Raw genomic sequence first — 26,536 nt, forward strand, 5'->3', positions numbered from 1 at the left:
ATATATATATATATATATATATATATATATATATATATATATATATATGCTAAAATCAGGCAAAATTTCTTGAGAGATAGGATGATAGTGACAATTTGGATCAACAGTTTCACTCAGGCACCCAACAGATGCTTATTTCCACTGACCTACTGGCTAGAGGCCTTGATGTGCACGTGGGTATAGAGCTCACATAGCACAAGACGCATATGGAGTGTATGGAGTATCTTTGGTTCCCATCAACTGGGAGAATTGTAGTCATGGAACTGGCTGGGGAAATTACTTTGGTCATAAGGGTATGGCCATCAACATCGTGACAGAGGAAGACGAAACTACTGTTTGAATCATCAGACTTTTTATAACACCTCCGTCGAGGATCTGCTCTTAATGTGGCTGGCCTCATCTGAGGGCCTTCCTCACTTGATTTCACCCAGTACCCTTGTGTGGAATGAGATGAGAGGGAATGGGAAAGAAGGGAGTACAGGAATGAACATCCTTGTCATTAAAAAAACCCCAACTCTGAATAAATGTCACTTTTTGAGGCAAGAAAAAAGTTATATAGTTTCTAGGTACTGATACTGATAGTCTCTCATTTGGAAATAATAAGGTCCAAAGTTTTTTCTAGATGTTTGGTCTCCTTTCCTCATTGACATATTGTAAAAATCAATACCTCAGAACTCCCCAAATCATGTTACTTCTAGGACAGACCTTCTTTGTATATACATGGTCAGGTACAGACACTCTTTTCATCTTTGTTTTTTATGGTGCCATTTTATGGTGATATATGGTGCCTCATGCAACACAAAGGGAATTGTGCTACTAGAATCCAATGATGGTGGCTACACTGTCATTAGTAGGGAAGATATTTTTTCATAAAATATTTTTTACACATTTTTTCTATTTTTTCTTGTTTATTTTCTTTTAGGTTCAATGCTTTTGATATAATCTAGCCTCTCTTGACAGGATTTCTGTTAACTTTTTTCTTTCAACTACTCTTCACTATCAGAGTGAGTACAAAATAGCATTTGTTTCTGTTTTGGCCAGAAATCCTGATGGTCTTCTACCAAATTGATTATTTTCTTTTTCTTTTGACCGGGTAAAAGAGGCCATTCTTTGCCTCATTTTTTTTATCTAGCCTTAATCACTGAGTGGACATTGCCTTAGCCAAACTGAGACCTAGGAAAAAGCTTCGCTTAAAAAGGCGTGGTGTCCCATTGCATCATGGACCATCGCCAGTCATCCTGATCTCTATCTTGCCACTAGATCCAGATGACTGGTGAGAGAGTGCGGGTGACTTTGCCCAGCCCTCCTTCACTTAAATCTCATTCACTTGCAAGTCAATGACATCTCCTTTCTGATGTGGCAGTCCTGTTCTGGAACGAAGGACAAACAACCACATAGAAATACCTCATCATCTTCTGCCTTTGTCTTCTATGAGGTTTTACAAATGAGTTTATATTACGAACAATTGCCATATCTCTATACTTGTCAAGAAGATAGAATATGTAATGACTGAGGTGTTTTCTAGGTTCTTTTCTCTCCTTGTTATAGTGATTGATTTCTATTGGTCAACTTAAACTTCTTTAAGAAATAGTGATAGTCGGGGGTGGTGGGGGCAGGTAGTACAGTGAGTAAGAGCACTGGCCCTAGAGTCAGGAGACCCGGGATCGGTTCCGGCCTCAGATACTCGGCACCCACACACAAAAAATAACTGGCCGTGTAACCTGGAGCGAGTTACTTAACCCCAATTGCTTTAAGAAAAAAAAGAAATAGTGATAGTCTATGTCAGTACTACTTTTATTCACATTGTATTTTTGGTGTCAGCAGTTTCTTTTTTTTAAAATTTTTATTGATGTCTTTTTATTTACTTTTAGTTTACAACATTCAGTTCCACAGTCTCTTAAGTTTCAAATTTTCTCCCCTTCTGTCTCCTTCCCCCTACCCCTCATAGCGGCATGTAATCAAATATAGGTTCTACAGATACTTTCATGTTGAATGTTAGTTATGTTGTAAAGGATTATAACTAATGGGCTGAACAGTGGAAAAGAAGGGATAAAACAAAACAAAACACAAACGAGAGAGAGAAAATAGTTTGCTTCCATCTGCAGACTCTGTAGTTCTTTCTCTGGTTGTGGATATCTGTTTCCATCAAGAGATTTTTGTAGTTGTCTTTTGCCCTTGTATTGCTAAGAGGAGTCCAGTCTGTCAAAGTCAGTCATCACACATACGATGTGTCTGTAATTGTGTACAAAGTTCTCCTGGTTCTGCTCCCCTCACTCAGCATCAGTTTATATAAGTCTCTCCAAGTTATTATGAAGTCTGTCTGCTCCTCATTTCTTATAGCACAGTAGTATTCCATTGCATTCATATATCACAACTTGTTTATCCATTCCCCAATTGATGAGCATCCCCTTGACTTCCAATTCTTTGCCACCACAAAGAGAGCTGCTATAAATATTTTTGTACCGACGGGTCTTTGTCCCACTTCTGTGATTTCTGTGGGATACAGCCCCAGAATTGGTATTATTGGGTCAAAGGGTATGCACTTATTTATTTATTTACTTATTTACTTTGGGCATAGTTCCAAATTGCTCTCCGGAATGGTTGGATTAGTTCACAACTCAATCAACAGTGCATTAGTGTTCCAATTTTTCCACATTCTCTCCAGCATTTATCATTTTCCTGTTTTGTCATCTTAGCCAATCTGACTGGTGATATGTGGTACCTCAGAGTTGTTTTGATTTGCGTTTTTCTAATTGATAGTGATTGCTTATAAATGTCTTTAATTTCTTCCTCTGAAAACTGCCTGTTCATATCCTTTGGCCATTTATCATTTGGGGAATGACTTGTATTCTTATAGATTTGACTCAATTCTCTGTATATTTTAGAAATGAAGCCTTTATCAGAAACACTGGTTGTAAAAATTCTTTCCCAAGTTCCCACTTCCCTCCTAATCTTGGTTACATTGACTTTTTTTGTACAAAATCTTTTCAATTTAATGTAATAAAATTATCCATTTTGTATTTCACAATTTTCTGTGACTCTTGTTTGGTCATAAAATCTTCCCTTCTCCATAAATCAGACAGGTAAACTATTCTTTGCTCTCCCAGATTGCTTACAGTATCAGCATTTATACGTAGATCGTGTACCCATTTAGACTTGATTTTGGTATACAGTGCAAGATACTGATCTATACCCAGTTTTTTTCCATACTGTTTTCCAGTTTTCCCGGCAGTTTTTGTCAAATAGTGAGTTCTTATTCAAGAAGCTTGGGACTTTGGGTTTATCAAACAGTACATTACTATAGTCATTGACTGCTGTGTCTCATGTACTTATCTATTCCACTAATCCTCTACTCTCTTCCTCAGCCAGTATCAAGTAGTTTTAATGACTGCTTCTGTATAATACAGATTGAAATCTGGTATGGCTAGGACTCCTGCCCTAGCATTTCTTTTCATTAATTCCCTTGATATTCTGGACCTTTTGTTCTTCCAGATGAATTTTGTTACATTTTTTTCTACCTCTATAAGATAATTTTTTTGGTAGCCTGATAGGTATGGCACTAAATATATAATTCAGGTAAAATTGTCATTTTTATTATATTAGCTCGACACAGCCATGAGCAACTGATGGTTTTCCAGTTATTTAGATCTGACTTTATTTGCATGAAAAGTGTTTGGTAATTGCATTCGTATAGGTCCTGGGTTCGTTTTGCCAGGTAGATTCCCAAATATTTTATGTCTTCAGTAACTTTAAATGGAATTTCTCTATTTCTTGTTGTTGGATTTCATTCAGAATATATAGGAATGCTGAGGATTTATGTGAATTTGTTATATCCTGCAACTTTGCTAAATTTATTTATTATGGTAAGTAGTTTTTTACTTGATTCTCTAAGTATATTATCACATCATCTGCAAAGAGTGAGAGCTAGTCTAATAGAATTTCTTCAATTTAATTTTTCTTCTCTTATTGCTACTGCTAACATTTCTAGTACCAAATTAAATAAGAGGGGTGATAATGGACATCCTTGTTTCACCCCTGATCTTATTGGAAATGCTTCTAGCTTATCCCCGTTATATATAATACTCGCTGATGGTTTTAGATAGATGGCTACTTATTATTTTAAGGAAGACTCCATTTATTCCTATACTTTCAAGTGTTATAATAGGAATGGGTGTTGTATTTTGTCAAAAGCCTTTTCTGTATCTATTGAGATAATCATATGGTTTTATTAGTTTTATTGTTGATATGATCAATTATACTAATAGTTTTCCTAATGTTGAACCATCTTTACATTCCTGAAATAAATCCTACCTGATTAAAGTGTATTATTCTTATGATATATTGCTGTAGTGTTTTTGTTAATTTTTTATTTAAAATTTTTGCATCTATATTCATGAGGGATATTGGTCTATAATTTTCTTTCTCTGTCTTGTCTCTTCCTGATTTCAGTATCAGTATCATATTTGTGTCAAAAAGAATTTTAGGACTCCTTCTTCTCCAATTTCCCAAAATAGTTTGTAGAATATTGGAATCAATTGTTCTTTAAATGTTTGATAGAATTCGCTAGTAAATCCATCTGGCCCTGGAGATTTTTTCCTAGGGAGTTTTTAATCCATTCTGCTGTCTGCCTTCATTTTATGGGAAAGTTCATCCCATTCACATTCACAGTTATGATTACTATCTGTGTCTTTCCCTACATCCTAATTCTCTCCCTTGTTTATGCTTTTATTTCTCCCTTCTCCCTTCCCCTCCTTAAGAATTTTCCTTTTGACCACTGCCTCCCTTAGTATTCCCTCCCTTTCAACCCTTCTCCCTTTCCCTACCCTTCCCTCTTACTACTTCTTCCCTCCCTTTTACCCCCCACCTTTTCTTAACCCTTCCCCCTCCTACTGCCTGTAGAGTATGATAGATTTCTATACTTAATGTAGTATGTTATTTCTTCCTTGAACCAAGATTGATGAAAATAAATCTCATACAATACTCCTCTCCCACCCCTCTTTCCCTCTGTTATGATAAGTTTTATGTCTCTTCACAGTAAAGTTCTATACTTAATTGATTTATGTTATTCCCTCCTTACGCCAAAACCAGTGAGGGTGAAGCTCATATAATGTTCATCTCCCTCCCTTGTTTTTATGCTTCTTTGTGTGGCATAATTACCCTTTTCTGCTTCCTCCTTTCCTCTTCTCCCCTTGTGGTCCCTTTGTACCCCTTAATAAGACTTTTTATCATCATTTTAGTTAATTTATACCTACCCCCTCCTCTCTCTCTCTCTCTCTCTCTCTATATATATATATATATATGTGTGTGTGTGTGTGTGTGTGTGTATCCCTTTTACATGTTGCAATAAGTATACAGTTCTCAATATTAACAGGTATCATCTTCCCCATAGGGATATAAACAGTTTGCTCTTATTAAATAACAAGTTGTGTGTGTGTGTGTTTTCCCTGTTTATCTTTCTATGTACCTCTTGAGTCTTGTATTTGGAGATCAAATTTTCCATGGAGCTCTGGCTTTTTCATCAGGAAGGTCTGGAAGTCCCTTATTTCACTGAATGATCATTTCCTTGCCTGAAAGATTATGCTCAGTTTTGTTGGATAGCTGATAGTTGGTTGTAGCGTGAGCTCCTTTGCCCTGTAAAATATCATCTTCCAGTACCTCCTATCTTTCAGTGTAGAAGCTGCTAGGTCCCGTGTTATCCTGACTGTAGTTCTCCGATATTTGAATTGTTTCTTTATGACTGCCTGCAGTATTTTCTCCTTTACCTGAGAGTTCTGGAATTTGGCTACAACATTTCTTGGAGTTTTCAATTTGGGATCTCTTTCAGGTGTACGGTGGATTCTTTCGATAACTATTTTATCTTCTGGTTTTAGGACCTCAGAGAAGTTTTCCTTGATGATTTCTTGGAGGATGTTGTCCAGGCTCTTTTTTTTTCATCATGACTTTCTGGTGGACCAATAATTCTTAGATTATCTCTCCTGGATCTGTTCTCCAGATCAGTTATTTTTCCATGGAGATATTTTACCTTTTTTTCTAATTTTTCATTGTTGAGGTTTTGTTTGACTGATTTTTGATGCGTCATAGAGTCATTAGCTTCAATTAGGCTGATTCTAATTTTTAGCAAATTGTTTTCCTCAGTTAATTTTTGGAGCTCCTTTTTCATATGTTCAGATTTCATTTTTAGGGATTTATTTTTTCCAGTTAGATTTTGAACCTCTTTTTCCATTTAACACAATTTACTTTTTAAGGAGCTGCTTTCTTCAGTGAACAACTGGTTTTCTATTTTTGCAATTGTAATTTTAAAAGAATTGGTCAGTTTATCTTTTACCTCTCTAATTTGGTTTTTAAAGTCGTTCTTGAGCTCTTCCAAGAATGCTTTCTGGGCCTGAGACCAGTTCATATTCCCTTTTGAGGCTTCAGCTGTGAATGTACAGTCAATGCTATCTCCTTCTGAATTTGGTTCTTCATGCTCTTCACACATAGGATTCCAAAGTCTTTGTCTTTGAAATCTGTTTTTTTCCTCATTTTGAGGCACAGCCTTAGCCACACCCTTCCTCTAGGACTCCCAAGTCTTTAATTGGTTCCACTATTTTAGGAATTTACTGTTTGGCAATAATTTCTGGGTTTTCAGGGTTGGGGGGGGGTGGATTAGAGCAGCCAGGGTTTACTCTGCCAGACCGGTCCCTGGAAGTTCAGGTAGGTGATTTCTAAATTTCTAGGCTGTGGTTGATATTCCCAGGAGTACCTGCTATCCCTGCTGTGATCCCTGCATTTGTCTCTTACCCAGCTCCAACAGATCCCCAGATCTGTGTTGATATGCCTGGCAATGGCCCCTGTGGTTGGTAGATCAGCTTTTCCTATTGCCCACCTCATCACGTATTGTGGCTGCCTTTTCACGCACTGCCAGCAGCTTCTTTTAATAGGTCATGTTGAAATTGCCTCAAATCTGGAACATATATTTTCACTCATATTCTTTATTCTGATTAGTTTTTTTATTTTTGCTCTAAACAGACTGATGATCAAAATATACCCAAATAGCTGATTACTAAATTATACTCATATCGGTAACTAGTTGTATCCTGTTAAAGTTCCCTTAGGTACTAATCTAAGATTTAGAAGGTTTTCAGTTTCACTTTTTTGTGTGATGTGGTTTGGTGCTTGCCCTTGTTGAGTGGCCTCCTAACTCTCTTGAAAACAGAATTAATGGTACTGAGCCTTCTCTACCCTTCAAGCTTTTGGTCTGTCATCTTCCTTATTCCTGAATTATTTTTTTCCAGTGTATTTTTCTCCTTTTTTCCTTAGTTCCCCTTTTTCATCTAAGTCACCAAGTATTAAAGCAGATGCTGATTTAGTCTGGGCAGTCTTCTCAAGTTCTTGGTGAAGTTTCTCTACCTTCTTATCCTCAGTAACAGATACTGATTAATGCATAAGACTGATTCTCCACATAGTGGTCTTTTTGCAAATGCTTGTCACGGGCACTACAATTTGAAATGATTAAGTGCCCCTGAAATGATTTTTTTGTTGTTGTAGTCTTTGGGCAAATGATAAAACCAACTCTTCCATCTCCTTTATTTGTATCATCAAAGAAATGTGAGTCACCATAACGTGTATCTGCTATTTCTTTTTGTATTCTGGTTTCATGTAGAGCAAGAATGTTAAAATTGCTACGAAAAGTATGTGAAACTCTCAAATTCTGTTATCAAAAGGGTCATTATACATAGCAGCGAAAGTATTTGGGGTTTACCAAAGAGAAAAGTAGCCTATGATAATAGCCCCAAATAGGAATCAACTATCAAAAGAAATGCTTCCTCAGGAAACAGGAGAGATTTGATCATGTAGAGCTTTGATTTGAAAAGTCATAAGTCATAGGGTTTGGAGCTGGAAGAAGCCTCTGAAATTGTCTCACCCAATTCCTTCATTTCATTTTTGTTAAGGAAGAAATCACCAGTGACCTTGGCAAATGTTGTGATTAACATTGTATACCTTAAATAAGGGACAGCTAGGTGGAGCAGTGGATAGAGTGTCAGGGTTGAAGTCAAGAAGGCTCATCGTCCCGAGTTCAAATCTGGCCTCAGACACTTACTAGTTGAGTGACCTTGGGCAAGTCACTTAACCCTGTTTACTTCAGTTTCCTTGTCTATAAAATAAGCTGGAGAAAGAAATGGCAGACTACCCAAGAATCTTTGCCAAGAAAAGCCCAAAGGGGGTCACAAAGTATTGGACATGACTGAAAAATGATTGGACAACAAACGTAAATATAGAATGGAAAAAGGCATCATTAATTTAATCTTCCTCAGGGTTGACGTGAGTACTTTGGCCCTGTTATATCATTTTTGTTGCTTTCTCATTTGTACCCTTATTCCCGCACCTCAGCAGTTTAAGGCTTCAGAGGATTGTACCTTGGAAAGTGACTGGCTTACAATAAATAGGACTTGTGAAGGAACTCTTAAGTGCCCAAAGACACCAGTCATTTGGAGGGGGCATCTAATTAATACTTCGGAGTAGATCATTTGGAGATCAGTTTTACTGTTCAGTTTTACTTGGGGGAATGATTTCCAGTGACCACGGCAAAAAGAAAAGACCAAATCCTGTGCCACTTGGTGGTCTAACAGAGAACATAGAAGCTGCCTTAGAGGAGAGCAGAGTGTTCAAGCTACGAAGGAAGGGGATGATCAGTGTGATCCTCACTGTCTCCTGCCATGCTAGGTCTTTTTCTCTTTGGACAGATGGAGGTTGTTTGCTTTGACAACAGCCTTCTTGGTGTCCATACCAACAAAGTTTCTGAAGTACAATCCAGAGGCTGACTCACCAAAGGTTGTATAGTTGGAAACTCTAAGCAAATCCTTTCTGGGTTGCTGAGCACTTATTTTCAAGTAGCTCCCCAAAAGTGACAGCAACTTTATAAAGAAATGTTATTATCTATTCCCTGGCATGAGAGCATATGAATATAGACAACTAGAAATGAGAGCCTGTGTGAGTTCCATCTTCCAAAATGCTTTCTTTGCAACACTTTGTATAACTTAGCATTCAGGCATTTGTAAATCCAAGAGTGGTGATTCATCTGGCTTCTAAATTCCTGTTTTCAGAGGTTTTGGGATCTTTAGAAATGCTTTTAGTAATTCAGCTTGAGAGCTTTGGGGGGAAATGAATCTTCATGGAAACCTCTTAATTTGTTATAGTGAAAGTTGAGTTCTAGGGGTGGCCAGGTGGCTCAGCGAGTAAGAGCTCCGGCTCCAGTGTCGGGATGACCTGGATCAAATCTGGGCTCAGATACTCAGCACCGCACCCAGAAATAACTGGCCGTGTAACCTTGAGCAAGTTAATTAACCCCGATTGCTTAAAAAAAAAAAAAGTTGAGTTCTTATTTCCTACTGTACCAATGTAGTGCTTTAAGTTGCAAATGTGGGGATTGTTTGTGTGTATCCCAGTATAGTGATACTACCACTAATAAGGGTCATAAATTTAAATCACCTTAGGAGGATGACTTGAAATTTGAGCCTTAAGGATTAACTGTGAAAAATAGATACTGCTTTGTCTTTGGAAACCCAGGTCACCTTTTCCTTTGACCATGTGGGTTGCTTTCATCCCTTTGGTTATTGATGGTAATCAAATAATTCATAATATGAAGTGGGACAAGAGCTGTTGCTGTGTACTAGAGAGGAACTATATAATGCTGCCTAGTTGCAGCAGGAAATGGACTTTAACCAGGGGAAGTTAGGGAGAGGAGAATAGAAGATGGATATTACAGACTTAGAAGGTGACATTCTGAATTTAGCATCTTGGGATCATAGCTTTGAGAGCTGGCAGATGACCCTAGGGGCCACTGAATCTACCCTCTCCCATTTTTCACATGTGGTAACTGAGGCATGGAAAATTTAAAGGATTTTCCCAGGGCAACCCAACTAGTAATTAAGTTCCTGAGTTAGAATTTGAGTCCAGGTTGTCCTCATTTCAGGTACCTAATCTGCTGATGCACAGATGGTTAGAGGTGTTACCTATCTTGATTCTAAGTCTTTCCTGATGCTAATCTCTGAATAAAGGAGAGAAGTTCATTTTCAATATTTACTTAATTTGTAATCAGTATTATGTGACCTGGTTTTTACAAGTTACCATTACTCAAAGTGAGTCACTGATGAAACCCTCTCATGATGCTGCTGTTGGGTGGGAGGAAGGGAATAGAAATAACACGCATGTTGTAAGCTGTCACGCCTCTCTTTCAGTGTTCATGTCAGAGAAGAATAAATTTGAGTTTGCTCTTAGTCCAGACAGGAAGAGGTCGGAGGCAGAAGGAAAGATCCCATAACTTCAAAGATATTTATAGCAACACTTTTTTTTTTTTAGCAAGGAATTAGAAACAGAGTGGGTTCCCATCACTTGGGGAACTGCTGAGCAAATTTTGGTGTATGTACATAATGGCATATTATTGTGCATTTAGAAATGACAACTTCAGAGAAACCTGGGAGGATTTTTATCAGCTGATGCAAAAAAAATGACCAGAAGCAGGAAAACGTTTTACACAACAACCTCAAAAGTGTAAGGGAAAAAAGAACTTTGATAGCATTCAGTAAAGATTTAACCAACTGTTAAGTGACAACTATGTTTTATGATTTGAACATTAGAAGAGCAGTAAAACTCATTCTCAAGGACAGACAAGACTTTTAAATTGGGTAGACTGGTCATTTAGTAAGAGTCAGAGACTAACTAGATGATCCAAATTCCATACTGGTATTCTTGAAATATCAAAAGAATCAGAGGAATCCATTGCATTGGGTGGTTGATCCATGGAGGATTTAAAGAAAGCCATCAATGGGAACTGTACAGAGTGAGAAGGCAAGGCAAAGATTGGGTTTATGCGCAGAGCACACCCATATTAGTAGATGATATCACAGATCTTTATAAGCATCTGAGAATATGTCTGGTGAGCCAAGGATGAACAACAGTTAGTCAGTCTTGCTAGATGGAACTTTCTAACATGGAGGTCTGACCAAATTGTTTTATATTTTAAAAATGTTTAATACCCACTCCTATTGCTTACTGAATAATGGCAAAAACTCAGCTTAGCATCAGAATTTTCCATAATTTGTTCCCATTTTAGCATCTTTTCAACTTTATCTCAGAATGCTCCCTTGTGGTGGTCCTATACTCTAGCAGAATTAGATGGCTTTGCCATCCCTTGAGCATGGCCTAAACAAAGAGATCCTACCCATCCTTTAAGACCCAGCTCAAATGTTGCCTTTTTCATGAAGCCTTCCCTGATTAATCTCTGCAGCAAGTTACCCTTATTCCTGTGAACTTGCAAAACTCCTTAAAACAGCAACAACAATGTAGTTCTTCTTGACTCTAAGCCCAGCACTTTCACCAATACTTTGGGCTGCAGGTTCAAACCCTGTGTTTCATCCTTACTACGTGTGGCTTCAGACAAGTTATCGGACCTTGGTTTCTTCATCTGTAAAATGAGGTGGGTTGCACTGAGTGGCCTTCTATTAAGCCAGAGGGGTGTGTGTGTGTGTGTGTGTGTGTGTGTGTGTGTGTGTGTGTGTGTGTACTTTGCTTCCCCAGTGATTCAGTTCCAGCAAGTGGCTCAGTACTCCTTATCTCTGCACTTCATCCTGTGGGATACCTCCATTTCCTTTCCCATTTCTTCATTTCTTACATTCATATGATATACTTTCATTTTCTTGCTGTTTAAAAAATCTACATTAATAGAAGCATGGTGTCGAGAGAGAGAGAGAGAGAGAGAGAGAGAGGAAACTAATCATGATGATGATAGCTAGTATTTATATAGTTCTTTAAGATTTGCAAAGTGTTGGGGCAGCTAGGTGGCGCAGTGAGTAAGAGCACCGGCCTCGGAGTCGGGAGGACCCGGGATCGGTTCCGGCTTCAAATACTTAACACCTACACAAAAAAACTGGCCGTGTAACCTTGGGCAAGTTACTTAACCCCAATTGCTTTAAAAAAAAAAAGATTTGCAAAGTGTTTTAAAATACTATCCCACTTTATCTTCAAGGCAACCCTGGGAGGTAGGGGCTTTTATTATACCCATTTTAAAGATGAAGAAATTGAGTCCTAGAAAGAAGTTAATTGACTTGCCTAGGTTCACAAAGCTAATAAGTATCTGAGGCAAGATTTGAACTCACGTCTTCTTGAGCTAGGTGGTACAGTGGATAGAGCACTGGGCCTGGAGTCAGGAAGACTCGTCTTTCTAAGTTCAAATCCAGCCTTAAACACGTACTAGCTGTGTGACCTGGTCATGTCACTTAACCCTGTTTCCCTCAGTTTCCTCATCTGTAAAATGAACTGGAGAAGGAAATGGCAAACCACTCCAGTATCTTTGCCAGGAAAATCTCAAACGGGATCACAAAGAGTTAGACACGACCGAAGAATAACTGAATACGGAATCCTTCTTGACTCCAAGCCCAGCCTTCTCCCCACAGCACCACCCACCTGCCTCAGTTCCCCTGTCTGTCCTCTGTGCTGCTTCTATCCTCCTTAGATTTCATTTAGAGAAATGTGTCCAGTACCAAGGACCACATATTAGAAGTGATGTAGACAGGTTAGAGTCTATTCAGAGTGCAGCACCAAGGGTGATCCCTAGAAACTATGGCACCTACAGACTGATTGAAGCAATTAGAGATGCTTAACCTGTGTAAGAGAAAGGAGAGAAAATGGTCTTCCAATCACTGCTGAGTTATTGTATGGAATTACCTCAGACTTGCTCTGCTTGGCCCTGGAGGGCATAAAAGGACCAGTGGGTAGAAATAACAGGAAGATAGCTTTTTTTGTTCAAAATAAGGAAAACCTTTTTCATGATTGGAACTGTCCAGAAAGACAATGGACTGCCTTTGGAAGCAGAGAGTACTGGAGATGTCCTAGGAGAGGTTAAAATGTACTTGTTGGGGGATAATTACAAACATTGTTGAAATGGTGAGAGGTAGACTAGTGTAATGTAAAATCTTGGAGTCATGAGAATAGTCTATGATACTTGCTGGTGGAGCTCAGTCAGTTCATCTCTCTTTCCTCATCTGTAAAATAGTTGTAATAATAACTGCACTAACTATTTCACAGGGCTGTTATGAGAAAATTGGGGAAAGAGAAAGGTGTAGAGCTCAGACTCCAACTGAGATCTTCTGATTTAAAAATTCAATTCTTTTTTACCTTTTAGCCCAGAACCAGCTGAGAAATGAGTTGGTATAGATGCAGGGTGTCCCAGAAGTCTTAGTGCTAGTCGAGCTTCAGATTGCTCTCAGACCTCTGGGACACCCTATGTAACAGATCCTTTCAACATGTTATTGTCTGGGAACACAAAGATTTATGGCTTTAAATAACTCTTTGGTTTAAGTCAGTTGCTCATATTTTCAAAGCAACCACAAACTGCTTCTCAGCCTCCCATTAACTCTAATGCAAGAGGAATTACAGGCAAGAGGTAAAGCTAGCTTCTTTTGTCTTGTGTCCATAGCTGAATGAGGTACAGAGGCTGTCATAAAAGCATCCCTATAATTGTCCCCTCAGGACTCTGTATTTACTCCCCTGTGTTCCTAGGAATACAATGAACCTGCTGTCATTCAGCCTAATTGGGGGAAAACCCTGTGTGAATTTTTCAAAGATCTGAACATGGAATTGAAAATGCAAATGCTGTTTTATTATAGTTAGATCCCCATTATACAAGTTCAGGCTAAACTGATTCATGTATACTTCATTCAACTTGGTAGTTCCTGCTTCATGTTTCATTCATTCTGTCATTCATTCATTCAGTAAGCATTGACTAGATGTCTCCCAAGTACAAGGCACTGTGCCAGGCACTGGAGATATGAAGACAAAATCGTCTCAGCTCTCAAGGAGTTTACATTCTCCTGGGGGGACACAGCAGGTACACGATACATAAACACCAAATATATTCAGAAGAGATAGGAAGTGATTTAGGGAGAGGAGAGCAGTGGAAACCAAAGAAATCTGGGAGGGCCTCAGGTAGGAGATGATTATCTGAGCTGAGCCTGGAAGTGATCTAGGGATTCCTGGTTTCTGTGATAGAAAGAGAACATTCCAGGCATGGGAGACAGTTTATTAGTTAAAGACCTGGAGTCAGGAGATAGAGCAGTATGTTGCTTGGCTGTCCTGCCTTAGGCAGGTCACTTGATCCTCTCTGGGCCCCAGAGCTTGATTATGAAGAGATGAAAATATCGAACTGAGGGGTTTGCATTTTCTCTTTAGGGGTATGAAGTAGTTACTGAAGCTTTTTGAGTAGAGGAGTGCTGTAGTCCTACCTGTGCTTTAAGAAAATCAATTTGGTGGCTGCTTAATTGAGCACTGGCAGCCCAAGTGTGCCACTGATTTTCAGGGGCACAGACTACTGTTCCAAAGAATGTCATCAGAATCATAAAAACTGGTCTTTGGTTGTCTGTCTTTCTCCATTTCTTACCTGCCCCTTAGGCGTTTGGTGCTGTGTGGGGTATGGGGACCCCCAAAATCCCCTACCCTAAAATTAAAAGCCAGAGGTATCTCCAGGTAAGAACAGGAAGTTTTTATTCAGTTCTCTGAGAAAAGGGCATCCCTTCCACCAGTGCAGACCAGTGGAATGTGGTGTGATACAGAAGACAAAGCAAGGCTTTAGACCCTAACACAGTCAAGCTCCCACCCACCATTATTCCTTACTCCCATTGGCTGGGAGGCGGGTTTATAACCTGAGCGTGAAATCCTCTCCCATGGCAAAAAACAAAGAAGCCCACCACTTATCTCTCAGTGGCTGGGAGGTAGGCTTATAGTCTGGGCATGCAAAAGACAAAGAACAAGGAAACGGGGTATGGCCAATCCAAGTGTACATGTCCTTATGTGGCAAACGCCGAAATGAAGAAGGGGGAAGGGTCCTAAGAGATTCCTAAAGGGCTTAATGCTGATCAGCAGCAAGGGAAGGGGCAAAGGGTCCTAGGAGACTTAATGCTGATGTGACAATAGTAAAGAAGGGAAGGGGGAAACGGAAACTTACTTTCCCACAAGAACCCTTACTAGATTTTAGGATATAGTCTGAGAAGTTTTCACCTTCCCACTCCTTTTCTTTCTCTCTCCTCCCCCCACAATTGTCCCCCAAATGGCCTTTTCCTGCCCCATCTTCTAAAATTATAAGCAAAGCAAAAGGGACCCAAAAGATAGGGAAAAAATTTCTTTTATAAAAGTCATTTTCGGGTTCTGACTTTTGCTTTGTCTGTATGAAATAGGGGTGAAGATTAAGAATTCTACTTCATTTCAGAGGTGGTGGTAGGAATTGACTTAAGAACCCTGACCTTCTCTACACCCTCACATGTCACTAATTATCTCAGTAGTGTCATAGAATTCTCAGAATGAAATCTATATTAACTTTCTTTTAAACAAATTTTTGATAATTCTTTGTTAGAAGGGATGGGTCTCCGGGAAGCAAGGAAGGAAACAAACATATTAAGTGCCTGCTGTGTGTCAGACACTGTGCTAGGAAACTCATTTGACCAGGTAGATACTATTATCCCCATTTTGCAGATGAGGAAACTGAAGTAGTAGAGGTTAAGTGACTTGCCCAAGATCACACAACTTGAAACTGTCTGAGATTGGATTTAAACTTAGGTATTCCTGACTCCAGGCTCAGCACTCTAGCTACTGTACCATATAGCTGAGAGGGGGAAGAGGTGAGATACAGGAGGAAAGCAAGGTCATATAAAAACAGAATATGACAATATCATAGAGGCTGATTTTCTATATCTTCAATTTTACAAAACCAAAGGAATTGAACTATGGTATCATAGCTTCTAGGTCGCCCAGTGGCTAGAGCACTAGGCCTGGAGTTAGGAAGACCTAAGTTCAAATGTGGCCTCCGAAATGTACTAGCTGTGTGACCCTGAGCAAGTCACATAACCTCTGTTTGCCTCAATCTCCTGGAGAAGGAAATGGCAAACCACTCCAAGTATCTTTGCCCAGAAAACTCCATGGACAGAATTAGTGTGCTATGATGTACAGGGTTCATGAAGAGTCAGATGCGGCTGAACAAATTATAGCTTCCAGAAGGTGCAGAATGGCTGTTTTTATTATGATGGAATATATCCTTTTCCAGACAAATGACAACACTGTTAACTAGGTCAGACTGACTTCTGAGGCTCTCATTGGTATTAATGCTAGACAAGTATCAGTCAGAGCAGAGAAACCAGAAGAAAACATTTCATTTCAGCTGGCACTCTGCTCGGTGTAAACACAGAGACAGGACAAGGTATTTGTGTACAGTTTCTGGAGGAGTTCCAAAAAGCCCACCTCCTGCAACCTGAATATTTTCCCCAGGTCTTCCCCTCATGCCTGAATTATAGCTGCTATTCATTTAACATTTATTTGTCGATCACATCAATTTTCTGTGAGATGCTGAGAGAAATTTCTTAAGGTATATTGTTCAGTTATTTCAGTCGAGTCTGATTCTTCATGACCCCATTTGGGGTTTCCTTGGCAAAGATACTGGAGTAGTTTGACATTTCCTCCTCCAGCTCAGTTTACAGATCAGGATACTGAGGCAAACAGGGTTAAGGGATTTGCCCAGGGTCACACAAGTTACTGAGTGTCTGAGATCAGATTTGAACTCAGGGAGAGGAGTCTTCCTGACTCTAGGCCCAGTGCTCTGTCTACTGCACCACCTAGCTGCCCCTAAAGTAGATTAAAAGTGTGCAAATCAGAATCACAGAATCCCTTAGTTGGAAGGGACTTGGAGCAGTTTGAAACCTTGGCTCTTCTCACTCCCTCTCCTCCTTTATCCAATCAGTTGGGAAGTCCTTTTGAGTCTAACTGCAGAGTTTCTAGTCCATCACCCTTCTGTGTACTCAGCCCACCACCCTTGTTTGGGGTTTTATCACCTCCTGTCTGCATTATTACATAGTTTCTTCAGTGGCCTCGCTTCCCCCAGACTCCCTCCCATCCAGTCCATCCTCCTCAAAGCTGCTAAATTAATATTCCTTAAGCACAAATCTGACCATGTCATTGCCCTGCTCAAAAGCTGTAGTCCCCAGTTGCCTCTTGGATCACACACAAATTCCTTTGTCAGGCATTTAAAGCTCTTTGAAATCTGGCTCCAGCCTGCCTTCCCAGGCTTACTGTACATTGCTGTCCTGTTACTCTGCATTACTGCCAGACTGGCCTACATTCTTTCCCCAACATAACACTATTGCATTTCTCATCCCCATTCCAGGTAGACCTGCATGCCTAGTGTACATTCCCTGCAGAGAGAATTACCTGGAGAATTACTATCTCCTTTCAAGGCTCACCCGGAGTGCCACCTTCAAATAAGGGCTGCCCATTCTAACCACTCCATTTGCCAGTGCCATTCCCCTACCAAATTACTTTGCACTGAATGTATCTGTTTGTGTATTGCTTCTGCCCAGGAGACTATAAGGTCCTTGAGGGCAGGGACTTTCACTTGTTCCTCTCTCCTAGTGGCCTAGCAGGTATTAAGCTAGTGTTGAAATGGATTCTGAAATCCACCTTCTTGAGCATCCTCAAGCTACTGCCTCTCTTTTCCTTGGATGCCTCTGGTGATGAGAACCTTAGGAGGGCCCTTAACAGCCAGTTTACAGATGGAGGCAATGAAGCTCATAGAGGTTGTAACTTGTTCAGTATCACATGGTTCTTTGGGAGCAGGGCCAAGGTTAATCTTTTCTACTTATAATCTTTCCATCATTTCACGTCATGTCCCACAGAGCTGTTATATTTTTGTGTGCATGTGTATGATAATAGCAGGCATTTTCTGAGAGATGCCATCCCATCTCGGCTTACTGTGTTTGGGAAATTTCTCTTTTTTCAGCCTTTGGAGCCTGGGGCCTTGGTTTGAAATCCTGATTCTGCCAGTTGCTACTTGTGTGACCTTGGACAAGTCCATTTCATCTTCCTAGGGTTCACTTCCTCCATTTGTAAAATTAGAGAGTTGGACCAAATAGTTTTCAAGGTCCCTACCAGCCCTAGCATCATAATCTAAAAGAACCCCAAAAGCCACATTTGTATTTCCTTATTTTTTCATAGGTTACTGATTTTTTTATTTTGATCCTGTTAGGCACAAAGGCAGATGGGTTCTCTCCTGCCTCACCTTTCCTTTGCCTTCCAGTTGCCTACGGGGGTAATGGAAGCTGTGTGCCTATCTATGGATTGCAAAGGTGAAGACTTCATTAGTCCCTGGGCTCCAGCCCACAACCTTTCTGCCCCAGCATTTGCTGCCCTAGCACCCAAGCCTTCTTGATCTCCCCTGACAGAGTGTTAATCTCTTCCTGGCAGAAGACACTTTGCTTGCAGTGCTGGTGTGCCCAGAAGTAGGAGTTTGTCATAAAGGGAGAGAGGCTCTGTTGATGTCATTGGAAACCTTAACTGCTTTTCACTTACTGGAGGTAGTCATTGTGGCCCCAGGCACTGTCAGCATGGGAACCTGGGAATGTGGGAACTTGGAGGCAGGAAACAAGACAGGTTTAATGAGGATTTGGATTGTGACTTTGTAACGTCTGTCATTTGATAGCACTTGGGGGAAAGCATTGATGTGCTTGGTTTGGCAAGAATTTAGTGGCCAAGCTATTTCCTCAGGGTCACTAAGAACTTCTTCCTATCTTATTTAGGGCTGAAAGTTACTGACCTGGCTTTTTGGGAAGGGAAGGGGATGCAGGTGAGTCAGTCTCTCCTTTCTGACCCTCTGGTTTACCTATATTAGGATTTGGCCATCTGGGCAACTGATATGCTAAAGATCTGGATGGGCTGTCTATCCTCAATATGTGTTTAGCTAGGTGTTGAGATTTTGATATAGAGGGGAATGTTCTAGCCCTTCTTTCATTATTAAGGCCCATAGATTTAGAGATGAAAGGAATTTTAGTATTTAATCTAACTCCCTTATTTTAAAGATGAGGAAACAGGCAAGCTTAAGCTTAAATATTTTGCTTGAGGTCATGCAAGAAATAAGTGACAGAGTTTGGATTTGGGTTCAAATCTCTGCATCTTACAATCTCCACTATCCCACAACAGAGAATTATTTTCAGGAACATTTTCTTCCCAAGTGGCGGTATGATAAAACATTCCATCTTCCTAGGGGAGTGGGGTGGGAAGAGAGTATTTTGAGTAGCTCTAAACCAGTGTGGTAGTATAGAGCTGTGGTAGCAAATAGAAACCAATCCCTTTAGAAAACCACAAATTAACATTATCTATGTGGAATTGTATTTTAATTTATTTTATTAAAGATTTCCCAGTTCCATCTTTTTTAAAGAAAATTATTTTTGTCATCATCAATCTCAGCTTATTTTCAGCTTTATCATTTGTGATATTCTTAGCAAACTGCTCTCTTCTTGTATTTATCCTGTTACCTGCCTTTTCTTCCATATTCTGTGCATGTCCAATTACATCTTAATGTGGCTTGGGTTGCCCTCAGAGTTTCTGGGGAGGTTGCAAGTTTTATACCAATCGTTTAAATTTATCATTTCAAAAGCTATTTCCTCCCAGAATATTAGGGTTAGGAGGGACTTCTGTCTATAATCTCCCTAACAGATTCTCATTGAGCCTCTACTTGAACATTTCCTGTGATGGGGAGCTCATTACTGTGTCAGCCTCAGTTTCCTTATCTGTAAAATGCAAGTAATCTTGTGCTACCTACTTTCCAGTATTGTGGTGGGGGAAATGCTTTGTAGGTTGTAAAACTGTATATAAAGGTAATGTGCTAATTCTATTGGTAGCTTGCTATGGTTGTTAGCTCTCTATAAAACTGGACTGAAATCTGCCTCTGCTAAACTTCTGTCTCTTGATTCTGGCTTTGTACATAACAGTCTTCCAACTATTTAATTTGAAGACAGTCATCCCCATGTTGTCTCTTCACTTGGCTAAACATCCTCATATGAATTGAACCCAAAACTCCTCTAACTGGCTTTTTGTTGTTCCTGTTATAGCTTTGTGTAGATACCCATCATCATCCTGGTCATGGCCTCCTTTCCTCTGTTGCTGTCATGCTTATTAAAGGACAAGACATTATTTTACATGTGATAAAACCCCCCACCTTCTGCTCTGGAGTTACCTCCCTTTTTTTTTTACTCATTACTCAGATATTTAAATAGACCTATGATCTCGTGGATTTGGGAGTTTCTCTCCAGTGATGCAAATCTCAAACCATCAATGCCTGCCCATTCTGTTGACTCTTGTCCATGTTTTCTCAAAAGCTTGGCAACCCAAAGTGCTGGGATTCCTCCGCCAACATTTCATGACAATGTGAGGCCGTAAGTGGAGATCTCTGGTCATCTACCTACAATCCTTTACCTTTGTCACATGACTACCCCCCTCTTTTCTTCCTGTTCTTCTGAGTTCCTTATTGATTATATGTTGCAGCCTACTAATGTCCACCATATATTTATCTTTGGTTCTTCAAATGCAGTGGTGTTCACATCTGGCTGTCACACTAGTAAAATGTTAGTACTGAAAAGATGGCCCTTCTGTTTCATGGGAAGTTTGGGGTCAGTTTTCCCAAAGAAGTACAGCATGTCCTTTTCTTCCTTTTTAACTCTGGGTCCGGCGCACTGGCCATATATGTTGTCTGTCCCAGGCAGATACTGCTGTTTGTCCTTTGCTTTCAAAGAGGACCAATGACATCATGGGGTGATGTCTTGGCTTCTGTGTGAATTGGTTTTTAGTGAGGCAGAGATGCCCAGAGTTGTCTGCCTCACTCTTTCTTCCAGAGTCCTCAGAGTCCAACGGCAGGACAAAATTCAAGACAACTGTTGATGGCCCCCTTTGATATCTGACCAATCTCTAAGTGCTCAGCAGTGGCTGTTTCAGTTGCCTTCATGGCTGTTGGAACAAATTATTCTCATCCACCTGTTCTGCTGAGGGAAGTTTTTACATGCTCGGGATAGACATCCCTCTGATTCACAGACAGCCTATCAGTTACCCTCACCCTGGTTTATCCCATCTACCAAGACCGTTTTATGGGGGTGTGGCTGCTATGTATCCTACTGCTTCTTGGAGCCATAGGTGAGAGTTGGGTGAAGGTGGACACCAAAGGTGTATCAACAGCCCTAAAAGGGCTCAGTAGGCCCTCATAATGAGCAGAGGTGCTAGTTCTTCCTGAACACCCCATACAAACCCAGATACATAAACAGACACAGACACAGACACAGACACAGACACACACACACACACGCACACACACACACACACACTTGGACAAAGCCTATAACATATGCCTCCAAATGCATACTTTAATGGGAGCAATAGGTATTTTTCAGACACTAGGTCTTTCCTCTGTGGATGGAGAGGCTAGACTCCTTTGAGTGGTCATAGCTCTCTTCTAAGAAGCTCCCCAGCATCATTGGGCTTAATGAGAACAGCACAATGTCATCTGCAAACAGAAGCATCCAGAGGACTTCACTGTCCAGAGAAAATCCTTCTTTAACCTGGACTCTGTGTAAGTTCTCGGTCACAGTGCAGAAGCCTTTTATGATTATGTCGCTAGTTTAGGCCTCACCTGATGTTCATTCTCAGAGTATCACTGAATGGCGTTATTTTTGATGTCACATCTGTCAAGGACTGCTAGGTGATCTTGAGGTGTGGGTGAGAGATTGCTTGCTATAAAAGAGCTTTCTGGTAGTGTTCTTATTCCCCCGAGTCAAATGCTTTTTCATAATCCACAAACAATAAACTCAGTGGGATTTTATGTTTTTGATATTATAATTATAATAGTGATTACATAGTGCCTACCATATGCCAGAGACTGTATCTTTAAGAGCTTTATAAATACTATCTCATTTCATCCTCACAAGAACCCTGGGAAAAAGGCACATTTTATAGATGAAGAAGAAATTAAGACAAATTGGTTAAGTGACTTTCCCAAGGTCACCTGTTATCTACACTTGGATTTGAACTCAGATCTTCTTGACTCCATATCCAGTACTTTATCCACTGCACCACCTAGCTGCCTCTACAGTAATTTATTGTCAGACGGTAAAGACATAGTCCTTGGTTGAACATTGCTCACAAAAACCTGCTTATTCTCTGCTAAAACCCTTATTGAGGATGCCCTAAATTGGTTTATAAATTACTTTCTTAAAGATTTTATAAAGAGGAGAAAGAAGACATATAGGTCTGTGGTTACTGATGTTCTCTCTGTTAACCATGAATTATTTACTCAGATTTTGTTCATTATATTTCTGTTAATACAGTTTAAGATTACTAGCTTATTTTTTAAGCAACCACACTGGACTTAGGGGTCATATTAAGTTTATTACCAGCTAAATACCTAAGGTTTTTTTTTCTACTCGAACAGTAGTTGCCTTTTTGTACCCAAATGCTAGAGACTGCCCTCTGATGAGTATCCCCCATATATACCTTGTTTCTACATAATTATTTCCATGTTCTCCCCCATTAGACTGTGAGCTCCTTGTGGTCCTTTTGCCTTCCTTTGAATCCCAATCAACCTGGTACATGGTAGATGTTTAATAAATATTTATTGACTGACGTCCCCATTCTGAAATTAGATAAATTATTTATCCCAATTAAATTTCATCTTTTCATTCTGGGCACATTGCCTTCAATTACATCAGTAATAGCATGATCAAGGTGCAAGCAGTGTGGTTGAAAGACTAGAAATATTTATTAGTGTTACCTATGATTGGATTTTTCTTATTTTAAAAATGTTTTATTGAGGCATTATTTTTAATATCATTGTAATTTCCCAGTGACTTCTAGCTCCTCTAATAGATTCCACCATTATAACAAATAAATACAATCATGAAGCAAGACAGAAGAACACACTGGCTATGTGTGGAAAATGTCTGCATCATTCTGTACTTATTCTCCACCTCCCCTCTGCCTTCAGCACTCTGAAGCCAAAGGTTAAATACTCTGCTGATCAGAGTTTTGAATGAAATCTTTCAGGGTTTTCCTTTACATTTGTGTGATCATCATGTCTGTTATTCTTCTCATTCTTCTTATTTCACTTTTAGTACTTATAAGTCTCCCCAAGCTCCTACGATTTGTCATTTCATAATATATCACAATGTTATGGTCATTTATTAACTGATGGATATCTTCTTTCCTTCCATTTTTTCCTAATACAAAAATGCTACTATAAATATTTTATATATATTTATATACATTATATATATATGTGTGTACACAAATTTATACAACTTTTTCTTCTTTGGTTTTCTTGGAGTAGATAAGTAGATAGCCAGCTAGATAGGTACAGAGGTAGACAGATGAGAGATAGATAATGGAAAAAAACACTGATTCTTCTTTTACTATATTCCAGGTATGTCTAGTAGTGGTACTGCTGGATTCAAAGTTGTATATAGTTTAATCACTTTTTTGGTGCAATTCTAAATTGTTTGCCAGAATAGTTGGACCAGTTTTTAGCTCCAGCAATAGTACTTTAATGTGCTTTTCTTTTTATAGTTTCTCTAACACTTTCCATTTTCATGTTTTGTAATCTTTGCCATCTTGATGGTACAGGGTAAAATATCAGCATTGTTTGATTTATAGTTCTTTTATTAAAAGTATTTCAGAACATTCTTTCATATGGTTATTAATAACTTGTATATTTCTTTTTTTTGTTCATGCATATCCTTTGACAGCTTCTTTTTTGGGAAATGGCACTTGTTCTTATGGTTATCAGAACTTTATCAGAAATAGTTCTTACAAAGACTTTTCCCCAATTAACTCTCTCCTAATTTTAGCTGCATTGATTTTGTTTCTGCAAAACTCCAATTTTATGTAGTTAAAACTGTTCATATTATCTTCCCAAATCATCTCTATCATCTGCTTTACTTAAGTCTATCCTTTAACTACAATTTATAGGATACCTTCTTCCATTATCTTCTCATATTTTTTGTGACCTTTTGTATTTGAATCACATATCCATTTATAACTTCTTATGGTAATTTCTCTCAAACATTTGCAGTTGTCCCCGAAGCTTTTGTTCAATAGTAATTGGTGGTCCTGGACTTATCAAACACAACATTTGATTTGGTTTTGGATCTTACTATTGGTTCATTCATCAAATTTCTTTTTCTTTCTTTTTTTTTCCAATGTAAAGTAGTGTTGATTATTCTTTGACATAGATTGAGATCTGGTAATGTTAGGGCCCCTTCATTCCCACTTTTTTCATTATTTATTTTGAGATTCTTGATCTTTTGTTGCTCTATCTAGTTCTATAAAGTAAGCACTTGGTATTTTGATTGGTTTAGGACTAAATGTACTAGTTAGTTTAGACGGTGATATCACTTTTATGCTATCGTGGCCCAACCATGAACAAGGATTGGATTTATTTTCATTATGCCCTTCTGTGGAACCTGACCCAAGACTATTTTTTGTTAGTTATTTCTAGTTGAGTCACATTCATATAAAACAACTTTGGCTATTCATGTTAATTGAATGGATTGCTTAAATCTTTTAAGGAGCCTTAAGCACTTGAATTTTTTGGCTAAATGTATTATTTAGTCAAGCATATAGTGTTGGATGTCGGAAATAAGGGGTAGGATGGGGAGGGATAAATGTCCCTACTAACTGTTTTTAGCTTTGGGCATTAACAAGATTTTCACAAGCTCTTCTCTTACTTTGTCTGCAGTTATCTGGCTGATCAGTGCTGGAATGGCGGCTTTATCTACCTAATCATGCTACGCCGCATTAAGCGAAAGGCTCCTCTCCCTCCTAATGGCAACAACAGCAATAGCTGTGAACCCAAAGCAACTCCTACCTCAGAGCCCAGCAGCCGTCTGGTGCAGAATGGGAAAAGAACAAGGAAATTTGGAGTCATCTCCAGGTCATCCATCAGCAAGGATGGTGGGGAGCGCAGGAACAGTCAAGACTCTGAGCTAGAGAATGGACATTATACCCTCATGGACATGGGTGGTCCATGTCTAGAGACTCTGGACATGGGTGACAGGACAGATGACCAAGGGCCAAACACAGAGGTTCCTCTAGTCACAGGCCATTATCGACCTTGCTTGTCTGAAGGGAAGTCTGATTTCAAGCCAAGTGACCATCTGGCACAGGTAAGATTTGATTTTACCTTAGAATGGTGGAGGTGATGGACAACATAAATCTATGTATACCAGAGACAGCATGGTAGAGGGGATGGAGAACTGACCCTAGAGTTATGAAAACCAGCATCGAAGGCCTGCCTCTGACACATATTGGCTGTGTGATCCTGGACAAGTTCCCTGACCTCTCAGCGTCCCAGGCAATTCTTAAGGCTGTCAAGTTGTAGAATATTGGGAGATCTGCCTTGGAAGAGAGAGTTTCCTCTCTGGCAGTTCCCAAACCAATGATATCACAGGCCTAATTTGACTTTCCTCTACATGAATGAAAAATGATGAGGAGATGTCAACACCCAGGTCTTGCTTAGGATGATTGGCCAAAGAGTGCTTGCTGTCCTAGCTGGGTTTTTGTTGTTGAGGTTTGGTAATATATATATTTTTCTTGCTTTGAATCTATTATGTCATTGGTGTTGAGGATTCATTAGTGTAGGGAGCAGGTTGGGGGAAAACGCCTCCTACCAATTTAGACTAGCAACTCTTCAGCAGCTTGTAGTCTTAGAGGCAACGAAGAGGTTGATTGACTTGTAAAAGGTCATAGAGACAGGATGTGTCAGAAGCAGCATCTGCATCCAGATCTTCAGGACTCAAGATGGCTCTCCTATTCTCTATGCCTTGCTGTCTTTCAGTAATCTATTAATGATGCTGTTACAGAATGACCTTGATGGGGGGCTGGGTCATGTGGGGATGCCTCTATATACTACTCTTAAGTTTGTTCTAAAGTTGTGAAGTCAAGCACTGAGCTCAAACATAGGTACGATGGCCTTTGCATTTTCTGGCCAGCAGATGAACTTGTTCAGACAAACGATCAGAGAATGCAGAAAAGTCATATGCTGTGTGTTGTGTTTGCCAGAGGAATGGTTTGTATCATTCTATCATACTTTAAAAGAAAGAAAGAAATCCCTACTTATTGCTTCTCAAGTGATACTGAGTGGAAAATCAGAATGATTGTGACTCCACTGTGAGTTTCATGGGACCCAGATAAAGGATTGGAGTTCTGATGCGGCCATATCATCATTCATCAGTGGCTGTCACCAAAGGAATCGTCACCACAAGGCCATGAATTTCTGGTGGCAGTTCAGAAGACGATAGAAGAAACATCAAAACAGAACTGTCTTATCTGGTAGAGCACAGCCAAGCTCTAGGGACATAAACATCTGTTTTTGTTTTCAAGAGAGTTCAAAACCAGGAACATTTAAATGGCATCATATAGTTCATGCTGCTAAATTCCAGCAAAGTTAAACATGGAATTGTATATACAATTATAATACTAACATAAATTTCTAGCATTTATATAGCACTATAAGGTTTACAAACACTACCTTGCAACAAGGCTGGTAGGTAGATGCTGTCATTATCTCCATTTTACGGATGGGGGAAACCGAGGCAGACAGAAATTGAGTTACTCAGGGTCACATAACTGGTAAATGACTGAGGGTGGATTTGAACTTAGGCCCTCTTGCCTCCAGATCTGGTGCTGTATCTACTGTTTCACCTAA

General features: G+C 39.5%; 1 protein-coding gene and 1 long non-coding RNA gene across 5 annotated transcripts in view; both read left to right on the plus strand.

Moving 5' to 3' along the window:
• Positions 1–26,536, plus strand: part of LOC138171490 (PDZ domain-containing protein 2-like) — a 539,177-nt gene that overhangs the window by 340,578 nt on the left and 172,063 nt on the right. For all 4 annotated transcript variants that reach the window (XM_069101003.1, XM_069101012.1, XM_069101022.1 and 1 more), the window contains one exon: positions 24,569–24,995. In XM_069101003.1, the coding sequence (XP_068957104.1) occupies positions 24,569–24,995 (427 nt within the window). The remainder of the gene's footprint in view (positions 1–24,568; positions 24,996–26,536) is intronic.
• The window catches only part of LOC138171518 (uncharacterized), a 579,386-nt gene that overhangs the window by 326,997 nt on the left and 225,853 nt on the right, over positions 1–26,536 (plus strand). The gene's annotated exons all lie outside the window — the stretch shown is intronic.

The sequence above is a fragment of the Petaurus breviceps genome, unplaced genomic scaffold, assembly GCF_028583685.1.
Source record: "Petaurus breviceps papuanus isolate PSGF00001 unplaced genomic scaffold, PetGlider_PUasm1.0 128, whole genome shotgun sequence".
In the NCBI taxonomy this organism is placed as follows: Eukaryota; Metazoa; Chordata; class Mammalia; order Diprotodontia; family Petauridae; genus Petaurus; species Petaurus breviceps.